The sequence below is a fragment of the Mobula hypostoma genome, chromosome 20 (assembly GCF_963921235.1).
Source record: "Mobula hypostoma chromosome 20, sMobHyp1.1, whole genome shotgun sequence".
NCBI classification, from domain to species: domain Eukaryota; kingdom Metazoa; phylum Chordata; class Chondrichthyes; order Myliobatiformes; family Myliobatidae; genus Mobula; species Mobula hypostoma.
In genome coordinates, this window is record NC_086116.1 from 51514583 (window position 1) to 51531068 (window position 16486).

Sequence of the window (16486 nt, forward strand, 5' to 3'; positions counted from 1 at the left end):
TTATTTGGGATGTATTTATCCTGCGCCTTCCAAATAGCTCCTAGAAAATCCAGCCATTGTTGTTCTGCCGTCATTCCTGCTAGAGTCCTCTTCCAATCCACTTTGGCCAGCTCCTCTCTCGTGCCTCTGTAATTTCCTTTACTACACGGCAGTACTGATAAATTTGATTTTAGTGCTCCCTCTCAAATTGCAGAGTGAATTCTATCATATTATGACCACTGTCTCCTAAGAGTTCCTTTACCTTAAGCTCACTAACCAAATCCGGTTTATTACACAGCACCCAATCCAAAACTGCCCTTTCCCTAGTGGGCTCAACTAGAGGCTGCTCAAAAAAGCTATCTCATAGGCATTCTATAAATTCTTTCTCTTGGGATCCAAATCAGCGCCAACCTTATTTTCCTAATTTACTTCCATGTTGAAATCCTCCGTGACTATCATAACATCACCCTTTTGACATGCATTTTCTGTCTCCTGTTGTGATTTGTGGTCCACATCCTGGCTTTGTCTGTTCAAAGGTCTGTATATTACTCCCATCAGGGTCTTTTTACTGTTACAGTTCCTTTTTACCTTTCATGTTCAAATGACAGTTACCTATAACCCACGTTGTTATTTGATGTTACCTGGCTGACAGATGGAACAGCATTCCTCAGCTGGTTTGTATTGGTCTAAACATGTGAGGTCTCGACAGATGATCTCCTTGCACTGGACAGTCCCATCCTTCAGAGAAATAAAGAATTTAGACAAAACCATTATTTGCGTTTGAATCCCCACATCACTCGGACTCAACTTAGCAGCATGCAAGGAATATCCACCTGCAAAACTGGGTGGCAATTGTTGGGGGGCAAAAATTGTGGACAGCAGGCCGAGATGGGCCAGTTAGAGATGGCCTGGGGCCAGGGAGGAGGGGCAGTCTAGTTTGGTGAGTGAAGGTAGTGGTGAGATGGAAGATCCGAATGAGGTCTGGGGTGAACTGGGCTATCCCACAACATGGAGGTGGAGTTGGGACCATCCGTACCAGGCAGTGGGGTTGTGATTGGAGCTAGCTGTTGAGTGTTCTTTTTTTATGGTGGGCAGGGGGAAGGGGAGGGTGAGGCCAAGGGTGGGTAGCTTTTCCCTGTGCAGATGGGAGAGGGGCAAGGTCATTCAGAACAGATGGGGTTGTGTTGGACCAGGTTATTCTGGGCACGTGATTTAAACATCAGAATCCAGGTCCCAAGTTGCATGTTGCTGTTTAATGCACGAATCAGTGGTGTTGATTATTTTTTTAATAGTCTTCTAGTGCTCTGATGGCTACTGTATGTGTTTAACGCTTGGAAACCACCAGCTCCCCGTCCCCAGTGGTGACCCTTACTCCTCTCCCCCGAGCAACTTCATTACTCTTTTTTAAAATGAAACAAGATTCTGGGCAAATCAGAGACTGAAATTTCAAACATCTGAACCTGGCCCTGCAAACTTCTCAAAACTGTCCTGAAATCATCAAACCCTGAAATACAAACCATTAGTTTTCGAGAGTCCCCATCAAGTGGGATGGGTGCTCCAGAACAAGGCAGACCAAGCCGGAACTGGGTTCCTACATCTCTCACCCATCCAGGTATTCCTTCAGTCCACACTGAGAGTATTGTCATAGATCATAGGATGCTCCTACCTCACACGAGCATTGTGTACACTTTTCAGATTTCCAGCTCTCTCCATGAGCTCTTCCATTGGCACAGCCTACCATACAAGACAAAATAGACTTGTGTTACAGAGCTTTGGGCAAAAAGTATCAAAGACACATTGAATATTTTTGTTTGACAAAGGGGTGTATTTTTTTCAGAAGTGAGGCCTAGGTGGTTGCAATGCATATCAGCCCTGGTAGAACAGGTAGAAGGGGCCTTGGTCTATTACTGTGTTTCAGACACAGCTCACAGCCTCAATACACTGGGAATTGCTAACTATTTAGCATTACTCTTCTACACAGAACACCTTATTTCTTTATCAGTTACACAACAGTTATATAAGCACTTTTTACAGTTAATTAGTCAAAACTGATGCTGTTAAAAAAAAAACATTATGACAGGTGACCTCTCACATCTTCTCTCTCTTTCCCCCCACACCACCCTTTTTTAGCTCCATCTTTTTTATACCATCTGAATGGTCCCGCCTAACCCTCAGGTACATGACACTCTTGTCTCCATAGAACAACTGGCTCTTTACTAGCCACACAACTACAGCCCTCCAGCCTCCAATTCAATCACAAACTTGCCCAGTGATGAACCAAACTCCAAACCCCAGCCTGGTGTGCAGCTGGGTACAGAACAACTGCCCATCTCTGAGCAGAGGGGCCAGCGTTTGATGGTTCTGGGTCAGTGAAATGTTGGTACAAGAACTGTTCCCAGAGAGGGAGGGAGGTGTCAGGGCTACACAGTGGGCATCTAAGAAGTGGGAGAAAATCAAGTTAGTGTTGATGGGACATTCTCTAAGAGATTCAGCAGTGTGCATCAAAATCTTTGAGACAGAACCCAGTCTCCAGCCACCTTTCTCCATGTCACTAGATCAAGGTCTCACTGAAGTAAGAAGATCAGGATCTGGAATAACAGGTTTCTTGTGGACAGTCCCACTAGTGTCAGAAGTGAACACCAAGTACTCAGATTCACTGAGGTTGATGTAGCTGACCTGAGTGAGATATGACAGGCTGTCAAAGATGGCTAGCTCAACGAGCAGGGGGGTGGGCACAACTTCTGGAGGGGCAAACTGGAAAAAGAATGCCACCTTTTTTGAGTGAGGTACTCCATTAAGCACGAGACAGTCCTTATCTCAGCAACTTCCTCACAGAGCAAATAAGATTCAAGACCCACAGGCTCAGTCCAACAAAGAACCAACACACTTTGACCCTCAGCTCAGGCAGCTCAACCTAGAAGCTACTGAAGGAATAACAATACTTTGCCAGCCTTGGGAGAAAAAAAGTCTGTCTTCTGGAGAGAAACAAATTGATCCTCTGACCAACTTTAACTCTAGAGTTGGGGGAAAGAACCAATCAATCCTTTAGGAAGGAGGGATGGATAAGCACAGACCTCATGGTTACCGGCACAGTCTATGCACTTGCATTTATAAGATTGTATCACTGTCAAAGTGAAGTTCAGGAACATCAATCATACCTTGACATCTACTAAACAGTTGGACTGTTAATAAGCTAATCCATTCTGTTACCTCCATGAACATGATCCTAAACCTCCTCAACAATGACTGCGCTTGACATGAGTTCCCTTAACTCCAGCCTAAAGGAGACCTAATCCATCCTTACTGCCACTTCTGATCAACAAAAATCAAAAACGCCATATGTCTGGTGAAAAACGAGGCCTTGGGAGCAGTTGACATCCCTGGAGTTATGAAACTCGGCAGTGAGGAAATTAACTAACAAATTCCCAGTCAACCTGGGAAGAGGAGGATGTTCTAGAGAAGCTGTAATTGTGACCATCGTCAAGAAAGGAGAAAAATTTGACAGATGTAACTGCAGGGGATGAGGTCTCTGTGCTGCTGTCACAGGGAAAGTCATCTCCATGATTCTCTCAGTAGATGAAGAGCAGTTCTCTAAGCTGCATTGCAGATTCCGTTTAACTAGAGCTACACTGGACATGATCTTCATTGCATGTCATATCCAAGAGTACCTCACAGCCTTCAACTCCATCAAATATGATGGACTGTGGAGCGCTTTCACTGGAATCTGCAGAGACCTGTTGCCATTTTAGATTTGCTTCATGCGACCAAATTCAGCAAAGTCTCCAAAACCAGCAACTCCAACTCTCGTTGCACTGACAAGAGAAAATCTGCAGATGCTGGAAATCATAGCAATACAGACAAAATGCTGGGGCAACTCAGCAGGTCAGGCAGCGTCAACGGACAAGAGTAAATAGTTGATGTTTCGGGCTGAGGCCCTTCATCAAGACCATTGTCAGTGTAATTTGAAAAAGAAACTGTTAGACAAATCAGTGAAAACTTCCCACTGCTCACCTTGGGCGCACTCCGGACAGCAAGATCCTGGTTTCTGCACAACGTCCTTACAGCTCAGAGTCTGACACTGCACAGGCGCACAGGAAATATCTCCGTTCTTCAAAAGAAGATCATGCATCTCATCAGCCACTGGCATCACTGCAGACCTAACTATCCAAATTGCCTATTATGTTTTCATCACCCCCACCTGACTGCTGAAGGTGCTGACTCTCTCTGTCCTCCCCTGAAGGTGCTGAATATCTCCCCACCCCCACTGAAGACTTAGGCTTTCCTGCTCCTTTCATTCAAGTTTCTTCTCCCCTGAACGTACTGACTCTCTTCTCTCACTGTGCGCCCCCCCCCAGAAAGTGCTGACTCTCTCCCTTCCCTTTCCCTGAAAATACAGACTTTCCCTTCCCTCCCCCTTGAGGGTTTTGACTCTCCTCCTCTCCCCTGAATGATTTGATTCTTCCTCTGCCTGCTCCTTAAGGTCTGACACACCCTCGCCTTCCCCTGAAGGCAGTGACTCTCCCTCCCGCTTGCCTGAAGTTGCTGGCTCTCTCCCCTTCCCCTGACAGTGCCTGCTCTCTCAGTTATTCACTCACCAGACACACACAGGACATGCAAGTGTCGATGATGACTGATTCTCCATTCTGAAAAGTCTGGCCGTTGTAGTTGCAACCTTTAACAGGGAGAAGACAATTGGCAAATTTTTGCACATTCAACATCCCAGCACAGATATAGGTGAAAATTAATGTCCTTTCTTCTGGCCAGTGTGCTGCTTTTGTTAGGATTAAAATACCAAATTAAAACCTTGCTCCATTCTATCATTTTACAGACAACTCATAGCCTCTTGCTAAAATCAATCCAATACACTGTCCTCCAAATTCAATCCTCCCATCTCTTTATTCCAAACCCTTGTTCTATTAGTTATTCCAATTGATCCTCACTTACTCTATAAAACTCCCAACGTGACAACTTCTAATTCTCTTTTCTCAATATGCATAATTATATCCTTCCTCCAATTTAATCTTTCTAGCCTTAACCGCTTGTTAACACCTTTCCAATTTACTTTTTGAGGTAATCTCTCCATAATCATCACAAACCCCCGAGTTAATCATTCAGTTCCTCCCCATTCCTTTAGTTACTCCCCCTCTTGCTGTTCCTCTTCCTCCATTCTCCTCCCCCCCAACCCCATTTGCTGTACTGTACCTTTTTGCTTCTTTGCTACGTCATTTCCTTTCCTTTCCTTCCCTCCTCTTCCCACTTCCCAAGAACCATCCCAAATTCTCTGTAACACTGAAACCTCCTGGTCACCAGTTCCCAACCACTATTCCCCCCAACACTCTCACAAGGTCTATTACTGTTTTTCTGTGTGGATTTGAGTGGAGATCCTCTGGTTTGACGGCAGAGAGACAGGCAGCAAGCTGCAGTAGAGAAAAGGAAGAGAGTGAGGAGCAGGGGTTCCCAACATGGGGTCCACAGATTCCTCAGTTAACGGTAAGGCTCCATGGCATAAAAAAGGTTGGGAACCCCTGGTCTAGAGGCAAATGTAGCAGAATATAGACAAAGATCCATAAAAGTTCTAGTTCCACACACAAAATGCTGGAGGAACTCAGCAAGCCAGGCAGCATATATGGGGGAAAAAAAAATACAGTCGATATTTCCGGCTGAGTTCCTTCAGCTGGACCCTTCCTGCTGAAGGGTCTCGGCCCGAAAAGTCAGCTGTTACTTCTTCCCTGGAGATGCTGCCTAGCCTGCTGAGTTCCTCCAGCATTTTGTGTGCGTTGCTTGGATTTCCAGTATCTGCAGATTTTCTCTTGTTTGTGTAAGTTCTAGTTCCTTCTATTTCCAGTCAGGGGGTAGAGTGGTGTAGGAGTGAGGGTTACAGAGACAGTTTCCAGAGGAAAAGAGAAACTGGATTATTTTAGATCTCGCCATTCTTGCCCTTGCTGCTCTTAGCTTTTGATACCCCCCTGAACGTTTAAGCTGTTTTGATTATACTGAGTTAGCTTCAGGGAGCATTGGATGGGAAACAGGCTATACCATCACAAGAAGAACAGCATTGACTCAGGTCCTGGGCTGGGTGTTGGCAGTTCCCAGGGTCTGGACAGGGCAGCTTCGAACAAGACACAGCACCACCCTGGCACATGCACAGCTGGCATCCAGACTGCCAGCTCGAACCATCCACGTGACCCATACCCATGTCATCTATGCAACCTAGGATGAAGAAAATTAGAGTTGTAAAGAGAATGAGAAAAGATGCAGTGCTGTGAGCTGTCAGCTAAATAATGGGGGAGGCACATTCTGAGAGCAAGGGATTGCCAGATGGAGAGAGGAATTAAAATGCACTCATGGACTGGTGTATGCAGCATTTAGCGAAAGCTGAAAACAATGATTAAAGTCATTGGCAGGATGTACACAGTACTTATCAACAGATCCAAGCATGAGTAATTTCAACCATCAGATATGAACACCATAGCACAAGAACCAGCTCAAGTATTTCACAGAGTAATTTCCTATGCATCCACTCCCTCATGTGCCATTGCTGCAGTCCGGGTTCAGCAATTACCTTATTGCAACACTGTTTGAAGTTGGGATTATCAGCGAATGAGACCATCATTAGGGTTGGACATGTTGCTAAGGGATTGATATTACCCCTCTGCTTCCCATTTGCAGAGTGACCCCCCCCAGTTTATTTGTAGAGCGACACCCCCGTCTATTTGCAGTGACACCCCGTCTATTTGCTGAGTGACCCCCTCATCTATTGAACAACAAAACCCCCATCTATTCGCTGATTGACACCCGTCTATTCTCCAAGCAACCTTCCCATCTACTCACAGAGCGACCCCCTGTCTATTTGCTGAGTGATACCCCCCATCTATTCGCTGAGCAATTCCCCCTCATCTATTTGCAGAGCGACCCCCCCGTCTATTCGCTGAGTGACACCCCGTCTATTCTCTGAGCGACCCCCCCGTCTATTCTCTGAGCAACCCCCCCGTCTATTCGCTGAGTGACATCCCCTGTCTATTCGCTGAGTGACATCCCCTGTCTATTCGCTGAGTGACACCCCCTGTCTATTCGCTGAGTGACACCCCCATCTATTCACTGAGCAATTCCCCTCATCTATTTGCAGAGCGACCCCCCTATCTATTTGCTGAGTGACACCCCCGTCTATTCGCTGAGTGACACCCCCATCTATTCGCTGAGTGACACCCCCTGTCTATTCGCAGAGCGCACCCCCCATCTATTCGCTGCGTAACCTCCCCTTGTCTATTCGCAGAGCGCACCCCGCTTCGATTAGCAGAGTGACACCCCTAATTGCAGAGTGAATACCCACCCCCATCTATTCACAGGGAGAATCCCCCTCCACCTATTCACGCAGTGATTCCCCCCCCACCGTCTTTTCACAGAGTGAACTCCCCAGTCTATTCAGAGAGTGATGCCCCATCTATTCAGAGTGACACTCCCATCTATTCACAAAGAGACTGCCCCGTCTATTCACCGACCACCTTCCTGTATCTACTTGTGGACACCCCCCACCCCACCGCCTCACTTCACCCCAGTCCAGCTGCAGTTCCTCAGCCCACCTCAGTCGAACCCCATCATTTCCTCACAGCAAAAACAGATACTCGCACCTCCAGTGTCCTGGGTTCATGTCCTGACCCCAGGGCAGTGTGGAGTCTGCACATTCTCCCTGTGCCTACTATGGGTTACCACTGCCGTACCCCGGTTTCCTATCACACCCCAAGAGGGGCTGGTTAATAGGCTACTGCAAACACTTCTCACACATAGACAGGTGAATCAGGAGGTGTTACTGGGTGAGAAAGAAAGAGTGAGAGAGAAAGAGAGAGAGAAAGATATATCTATATAAATCAGTGGGATTGCTCTAGAAGCCAGCATTATCTTGGATGGCTCCTGGACCTGCCATAATTAAATGTGGAAGAACAGCCTGTTCCCTTCCAGTAACTCAAACCAAATGTTTATCTTCCCTCCCCAAAACCTATGGCAAATCCCCCTTCTAACACTCAGTCACGAACTGGCCCCCAACCCAGCCACCGCACAGATCTGACTGATTGAGCAGGAAATGCTGGCGACCAACCCTGACACATGATGTGGCGGCCCGTCGTTCGGTCGTACCACTCGCTGAAGCAGGCTCCACAGCGATGGACGCGGCACTCTGCGTTCGGGAACCCCAGGCACTCGGTGTGCTGGCACAGGTCGGGGCAGCTGATCGGCTGGGTGCCTATTGGGCAGCCCGAATACCAGTGCAGCTCAAAGCAAAACCTACAAGGCAAGAGAAAAACAGGAAGGGCAATGTCGGCAAAACATGGAACGGCTCACAGAAATTGGAGGGTCAAGGGATTAAACGTAGTCATAGTCAAAGAGCATACAGCACAGAATCAGGCCCGTCAGCCCATCTAGTCTCTGCTGAACTGCCTAGTCCCATCGACCTGGACCTGGGCCATAACCTTCCAGACACCTCCTTAAACTTCTCTTAATTGTTGAAATCAAGCCCGTATTCACCACTTCCGCTGGCAGTTTGTTCCACACGCTGAGTGAAGAGGTTCCTCCTTGAGATCTCCTTAAATATTTCAGTAGGAAGCTGAAGCACGATGCTGAAAAAATTACAAAGGGCAAAAGGGTGGGGTAGTAAAAAAACTGAGGGGGGGGTGTAGGTTTAACATGAGAGGGGTGAAATTTAAATAATGGGCAAGGTTGTCCACATAGGGAGTAGTGGGTATATGGAATAAAATACCAAACAAGTGGTAGGGGCAAACACAATTGCAGCATTTTCAATCCATTCAGACAGATACTTGGATAGGAAAGGAACAGAGGGACACTGGGATTAGTGTAGATAGGCATCGTGGTTAGTCAGCTCCATCATGGGGGCTAGCCTTCATAGTAGCCAAGACATCTCCAAAGAGCGGTACCTTAGAAAAGTGGCTTTGATCATCAAGGACCCCCATCATCCAGGACATGCCCTCTTCTCATTGTTATTGTCAGGAAGGAGGTACAGAAGCCTGAAGACACACACTCAGCAATTCAGGAACAACTTCTTCCCCGCTGCCATCTGATTTCTGAATGGACATTGAACCCATGAACGCTACCTCACTAATTTTATTTCTGTTTTTTCAAAGGTTCAAAGATTCAAAAAACTTTATTGTCATTCTAACCGTACATCAGCTCTGCAGGGCAGAATGAGACAGCGTTTCCCAGGTGCAGTGCAATCATAACATAACAAATGCAACACTAAATAATAAACACAACAATAAATAGTAAAACACAACAGCCACATGTCAGTTAAAATGAAGTTATAAGTGTCCAGTGCAAGTTAAAAGTGTCCAAAGCAGAGTCAGGTAGCACTACTTATCTTAACTATTTAATATACATATATATACTTACTGTAATTCAATTTTTTTTTGTTTATGTATCATGTGTTGCTTTGTACTGCTACTGCAAGGTTAACAAATTTCATGACATATGCCGTTGATTTTAAACCTGATTTTGATTTTGATGGTTGAAGGGACTTTTCTCTACTGGGACAACTTCACGCTTCTCTAGAACTCTAAATATCAAATTCTCACAGCTCAGCCTAAACAATGTGCGTTTATAAAGCACTTCTGGCACAGCATTATGACCTGAGGGGCTTCACTGGAGTATTACTGAAACAATGTATGACATGGAAACATATAACAAGGATTTGTCAAAGAAATAACTATTAAGGAACATTTTGTAGGGGAAAAGGTCATTAATAAGGCACATGGTCATTTATAGAAGGGTTTCAAAGCTTGAGTTCTGAACAACAAGGAAATGGCTGCTAAATGGTGGACCAATTACAATTGGGAGATTAGAGATAATCAGTGGGATTGGAAAACATGGATGAGACATTAAAATGGAAGTACTGTTTATCTGGGGGTCACTCTGAGTAGACAAGAATCAGATCGAAGGGCAAAGTGGGAGCTAGTTTGTCCATAGGCACAGCGGCAGTAGGGAAAGTAGGGCATAAAACTATGCATTTTAGGGCGGCTCAGTAGTGTAGTAGTTAGCATAACATTATTATGGTGCCAGGGACCCAGGTTCAATTCCTGCTGCTGCCTGTAAGGACATTGTACCTTCTCCCTGTGACTGTGTGGGATTCCTCTGTCTACTCCCGTTTCCCCCCACATTACAGACATACAGGTTAATATGTTAATTGGGCTCACAGGATGTAATTGGGCGGCGTTAGCTCTCTGGCCTGGAAGAGCCTATTACCGGGCTGCATCTCTAAATAAAAAGAAAAGCAAGCAGTTTTCTGTGTTTTTTATACATATATAGGAGCATAAAGACAACATTTCTGTAGACTTTATTTGCACTGTTCATCCAAAATCAATGCAGATGATTGTGAATATTTTTTATTATCAGTAATTTTCAGTACAAAGCTGCATTCCAGAGCTTTTTGCTTTAGTATGAGAAACACTGCACAAGTCATACTCACCATCACTGTGAGTATCTAGAAGCTCTAAAGATTAAGTTGTTCCCTTTGACCACCAGGCCTCCAAGAGGACCACAGCCTTATCGAGGTTTGGAGGCTTGTGTGCCTCAGTGACCCAGAGAGCTGTGTTGACTGGAGTCAGGGCTTTATGCTTTGGCTTTTGGTTGTTTCATCCATGCCAAACAGGTCAAAGGGTAAGATGGTCCACCAATCCTCCAGGTTTGGGGGTTCAACTCAGGGCCAACAACCCTGACTGGTAAAACAAGACCATTACGGAAAAAGCAATGAAGAATCCTTCTACATCTGAGTGGCCATAGACTGGGAATAAGGACCTTCATTGCTGGTGTAACCACCAGCGGCATAATGGGCTGTAAGTTAGTTTGACCATAAGAGTAAAAACATGTTTTACACTTTTTGATGTTCACTTACAAATAGTTTGTTGTTTTTTCTTAAAAAACCTTTTTCAACAATGTTAAATCAATGGAGAAATAACACTGATTTATGATTAAATCAATCAGATTTATTATCTTTGTCTTATATGATGTAAATTTTGTTTTGTAATAGCAGTACAGGGCAAAGCCACACAATTACTATAAATTATTGAAAAAAAGAAAAGAAATAGTGAGTCTTGGTCAAGGATCTCAGTCTGAAACGTTGACTGTTTCTTCACTTCCATAGATGCTGCCTGACCTGCTGAGCTCCTCCAACATTTTGTGTGTGTTGCTTTGGATTTCCAGCAACTGTGGAATTTCTCATGTTTAAGAAATAGTGTTCACGGACTGTTCAGAAATCTGATGACGGAGGGGATGACAGGTAACTGATCTTAAACATTCAAAGTTCAAATTAAAAGTAAAGATCAAGGTTTTTGAAAAAAATAATCAAATCAAATACTGTAGATTTAAAATGTTTTCCAGATGCCCTTTTGAATTATAGGGCTGGCAGCTGACTATATGTAAATAAGTGTGAGGGTCAAGAAAATGTATCTACAATATAATTGCTACTTTGGACCCAATTGTCCCTGGCAGGTAATTACTCCCCAAAGTATACACACTATCTCTGGAATGAAGATGTTCCTTCGGAATGTTCATCGGAATAAATGATATTCCACTATTGTTGGAATAAAGAATGATCAATCTAGCTAGATGCAAGATGAGGTCATCGACAAAAACACTGTGCCCTTTAGGTTATCATAACATAAAGAATATTAAATCCAGAGAGCAGGAATACAGATTTCTCCACATCATCCCTGTGATGGGAAATTGTAGTCTTGAGGAGATGTTTCTATTCTCAATGATGCAGCAGAATTCAGAGATTAAATGAAACTAATTCAATAGACCGACACAGTGTAAAGAGAACAAAGGTCCATGCTGGTTGGGGAAATATAACAACAGGGATCTCAATCACCTTCATTAACAGTATTAGGAGCACAATCAAACAGTTATATTGACACTTACCTGAGGTCGGGCGTTACAGGAAGCCAAAGGCCATTGTCTTTCACTGAGGAAATGTTGGGGACAAATCCACTGTCAAAAAGATGGCTTGAAGCCCACTTCTGTTCAAAGTGCCGTATGACAGTGATTGTGTCTTGCACATCAGTGACCATCCAGTTCTGAACAAGCCACCAATTCGGGAGAGAGGTTATTGGCGGGCAGATACGTTTAATATTGAGCAGCTGCTCTGTGTTGGCCATGTGGAGCTGCTGCTGGACGAAGAAGTAGAACCTCATGTGATGAGGGCCTCTAAAGAAATAATTGCAGTTGTCTTTGTCATACCCACTCTTATCAAAACCAAACACATCAAAACCATTCTTATCCAAGCCAAACTTGTTATAGCCGTAAGTGTTATAGACACCATCAAAGAGAGACTCAATAACTTCTACCTTAACATAAGGTAAATAGGTCTCATCTTTCCTCATTCCAAACGGTGTGACCAGGGACCGATTGAAACCATACCGATTGTATCCTGAAATATCAAATCCTTCGATGTCAAAACCGTCCCGGTTGAAATGGTCTCTGCCATAACCATTACGATCCCAACCAGTCTGGTCATAGCCTTGGCGATCATAACCCTGACAGTCATACCCATGAATATCATAAGTTTTTTGTGTACTTTGATCAAAGTCTTTCCTGTTATAGCTGTTCTGCTCATGGTGGTGAGAATTGGCCTTTGTGTAGTTGCAAGGAGCACCAAGTGTGACTGGAACGTAAATGGCGCAGAGCTGCTGCTGAGATAACAAGAGGTCATCTGGGGCAATGTCAAATGGCTTCATCTTCACATACCGAAGCCCAGGTGGGTAACGGGGCAGACCACTAGGGCTGTGGTCTTGCCAGTGGCTCCAAAGTTTATCTATAAACGCATAATGAGACAGGAAAATTGGATCGTAGGGGCTGAAAGGAGAGGCCATGTGACCTCCCACCCAGAGGTGGAAGAGCCCTGAGATAGCTTCCATTTGAATGGAGAACTGGGCGAAGTCTTGCTCTGCTAATATCAGCTGAACGTTGATAGCATCTGGTAAAGTGATGGAAAGATTGAAATGCCGACGGAGACAAGGTACCCATTCGGTGTCCTGCTGGAAAGGGTGATAGTGGACACAGTCTGTCTCGGAGTCTCCATTTGCTCCAAAAAAGTTTCCTTGCCATGCTGTAGAGCTTTCCATCGAACCCGCATCAATGGTCCATTCAAAATATGGGATGCTGATGTCACATGATACCTTCTGCAGCTCTCGTTCCACCATTCGGAGGAAGTAACGGTGCCAGGGGAGGAAGGTGAACTGCCCATTGGCTTGTGGTGAGTACTCTGCTTTAATTTTGGCGAACTCCTCCCAGATACCTGTAGAGTGACAGTGAAGTGTTGAGAATTTGCTTTTGTGTCTTTATCTCCTTGCAGCATCTCAAAGCTCCTCACAGCCTAAGTGACATAGAAGGCAGTGCAATATCAGAAGCATATTGCCAGTATGGCCATATTAAGATCCCACAAAGCTACAACCTAATGAATGATTAGGCTCCGTCTGCAGAAGAAGCAGGATCTCCCAGTGGCCACCCATTATAATTTCATTTCCATTCCCATACTGATACGTCAATCCATGGTCTCCTCTACTGTCGTGATGAGGCTACACTCAGGTTGGAGGAACAACACCTTATATTCCGTCTGGGTAGCCTCCAACCTGATGGCATAAATGTCAATTTCTTGAATTTCCAGTAATGCCCCCCCCTTCACCATTCCCTATCCCCTTTTCCCTCTCTCACCTTATCTCCTTGCCCGCCCATCGCCTCCCTCTGGTGCTCCTCCCCATTGTTCTTTCTTCCATGGCCTTCTCTCCTCTCCTATTAGATTCCCCCTTCTCCAGCCCTGCATCTCTTTCACCAATCAACTTCCCAGCTCTTTACTTCACCCCTCCCCCCTCTGCTTCACCTATCACCTTGGGTTTCGCCCTCTGCTCCCCCCACCTTTTAAATCTACTCTTCATCTTTTTTTTTCTCCAGTCCTGCTGAAGGGTCTCGGCCCGAAACTTCGACTGTGTCCTTTTCCATAGCTGCTGCCTGGCCTGCTGAGCTCCTCCAGCATTCTGTGTGTGTTGCTTGGATTTCCAGCAGATTTTCTGTTGTTTGTGGATGATTGGTTCATTTGATTTTGTCATGGTTAAGTAAAATGAACATAGAACATGGGACAGTACAGCACCATACAGGTCCTGCAGCCTGTATGGTGCTGTAATGGCATCTTAACCTACTCCAAGATCAAGCTAGTCCTTCCCTCCTGCATAGTCCTCCGTTTTTCTTTTATCCCTCTGCAGGTGAACAGGAGCCAATCTAAATATTCTGCATTTGTGGCAGTGCAGTAACTTGGGTCTTATGACACGACGGCACGGTAGCAAAGTGGTTAGCACAATGCTTTACAGTACAGGTGACCCGGGTTCAATTCTCGCTGCTGCCTGTAAGGAGTTTGTACATTCCCCCGGTGGATTACCTCCAGGTGCTCGGGTTTCCTCCCACAGTCCAAAGGTAGGTTAACTGGTCATTGTAAATTGATCAGGTGAGGGTTAAATTGACTGGTCATTGTAAATTGATTAGGTGAGGGTTAAATTGAGGGATTGCTGGGCGGTGCGCTTGAAGGCCTTCCGCCGTGTGTCTCAATAAATAAATTAATTGATCACCTGATATGGAGGAGGTCGCAATGCAGCACCTACATTCATAAATACACATGCATATGAGGCTCAGAAGCTCAGAGATCTGGTTGGCTAAATCCGGAACACCCCTCCACCAAGAAACACAATGCTATTACTTTTCATGCACATACAATAGAGCACTTATTTGCATTTTCCAAAGACTCTCCGCCAATCCAAGGCACAGAAGGAATGCTACGGAATACTCTTCTCCCCTTGCCTAGATGAATGCAGCTTCAACAACACTCAGAGGACTTGATGCCATTAAGACGGTGGCAGGCCTCGTTCACCACGAGAGATTGACTCCCTTTGAACATCCCAGCCTCAAAAATAAAAGTCCAGTCTATGTTCCTGCTACAAAGGTTTTGTTGATAGTGCTTTACAAACCTGTGATCTCTATTATCACGTTAAAGGACAGAAAGCAGACATGCAGGATATCCACTGGCTCCACGTCAGCACCAACTTCCCGGCATGGAAGCAGAATTGAGGTTCCTTTCACATCACTTTGGCAGGATCATTGAAATGTCTACGCAGAGTATTAAGGCAGCACCCTCCCCGTACCCTGCTTCAAAGGCAATGCTGCCCCTGCCAGGGATGCCCAATGAACCTGAATAGAAACTGCAGGCAATGCGCAGTAAGGATTGGACTTTACCTTGCTTGTAGTAGATTTCCCGTATTGCTGCCTGGTAAGCCATCATCTCCTCGGCCGTCATGTCCCGGACCTCCTTGCGCTGACTAACATGCCGACAGTTGCACTCTGTCACCCCGGTGTAGCTGCACAGGCAGATCTCACAGCCGTACTCAAAGGACTCTCCAAAGTGGTAGGAGCGACCGTGGAAGGTGCAGCCACAGCTCTGGCCGCACTGAACGTCCTCGCACCTCTGGCCAGGCTTGAAGCTGACCACCTCCCTCTTCAGATCACTTCTGTGGATGGCCTGGCAACGAGAGGCTGGCAGATATTCACAGTGGTAGATGTAGGCTGCAGAGAAGCCCAGGTAGTTGAAACCCTCACGGTTAACCCCAACACAATCAAATTGTGCTCGATTGTAGCCCTCTGCATTGAACCCAGCCGCGTCAAACTCTGCTCTTGCATCGTGCTCCCCTTTCTTGTTGTGGCCGGTGAGGTTGAATCCGGTGTCCCTGTGGAACCCATCTCGGTCGTACCCCTGTTTATCAAACCCGTACTTGTCGAACTCTCGTCCATCGCTCAGGCCGCTAAAGACCTGCCCATTCGGACCAAATAGCGCGGGCCCAGAGCGTACTGGGTTAAATGCCACCACCTGCCTTCCACTCCGGTCCACGCTGGATACGTTGTACCCATAGCGATCATAGCCTTCGTGGTCGTAACCAATTGGAATGTTGGGCAACTTTGGCTGGCGGAAGCAGCAAGCTCCCACCTCGCACCTCTTCCTGCACTCCTCGTGTGTTTCAAAGTTGTTGCTGTTGCCACCACAGCCGTTGTAATTAAACTCTTCACACAGGCCAGAGGAGATGCTGTAGAACCAACGTCTCGTGGGAACAGTGAATCCCCCGCTGCAGTGACCTTCAACACAAGGCAACATACAAACCTGTGGAGCCAATGGGAAAGAATTAAGTAATCGTCTGTCAAACAGTCATGAAGAAATCCCCTGCACTGATGTGCTAAAGTGTCTGGAATTGACCAGCCAGTGTTGACCCTCTCCCCATGGAAGAGCGAGGGGAGTCAGGAGCTTAGAGATCAGGCTTTGGAGAGAGTAGTGGGAGAGAAGGGGTCTTGTAGGGTGTCACTAATAAAGATGGAGCACATTGGGAGCGTTCAATGCCTGGAGGGATGAATCTTACTGGAGAACTACATGGCTAGACCTTCATAGGTCTGAGATTCTCAATGAACCAACTATCACTTT

The 16486-nt window shown here is 45.8% G+C and overlaps 1 protein-coding gene across 1 annotated transcript in view; it reads right to left on the reverse strand.

Annotated features, from left to right (window-relative positions):
• The window catches only part of kcp (kielin cysteine rich BMP regulator), a 128187-nt gene that overhangs the window by 79406 nt on the left and 32295 nt on the right, over nt 1–16486 (reverse strand). Inside the window, exons 7-14 of the mRNA XM_063072925.1 lie at nt 15256–16171; nt 11899–13273; nt 8072–8256; nt 6016–6189; nt 4575–4651; nt 3991–4087; nt 1646–1713; nt 621–717 (exon numbers count right to left, since the gene is read on the reverse strand). Of these exons, the coding sequence (XP_062928995.1) occupies nt 621–717; nt 1646–1713; nt 3991–4087; nt 4575–4651; nt 6016–6189; nt 8072–8256; nt 11899–13273; nt 15256–16171 (2989 nt within the window). The remainder of the gene's footprint in view (nt 1–620; nt 718–1645; nt 1714–3990; nt 4088–4574; nt 4652–6015; nt 6190–8071; nt 8257–11898; nt 13274–15255; nt 16172–16486) is intronic.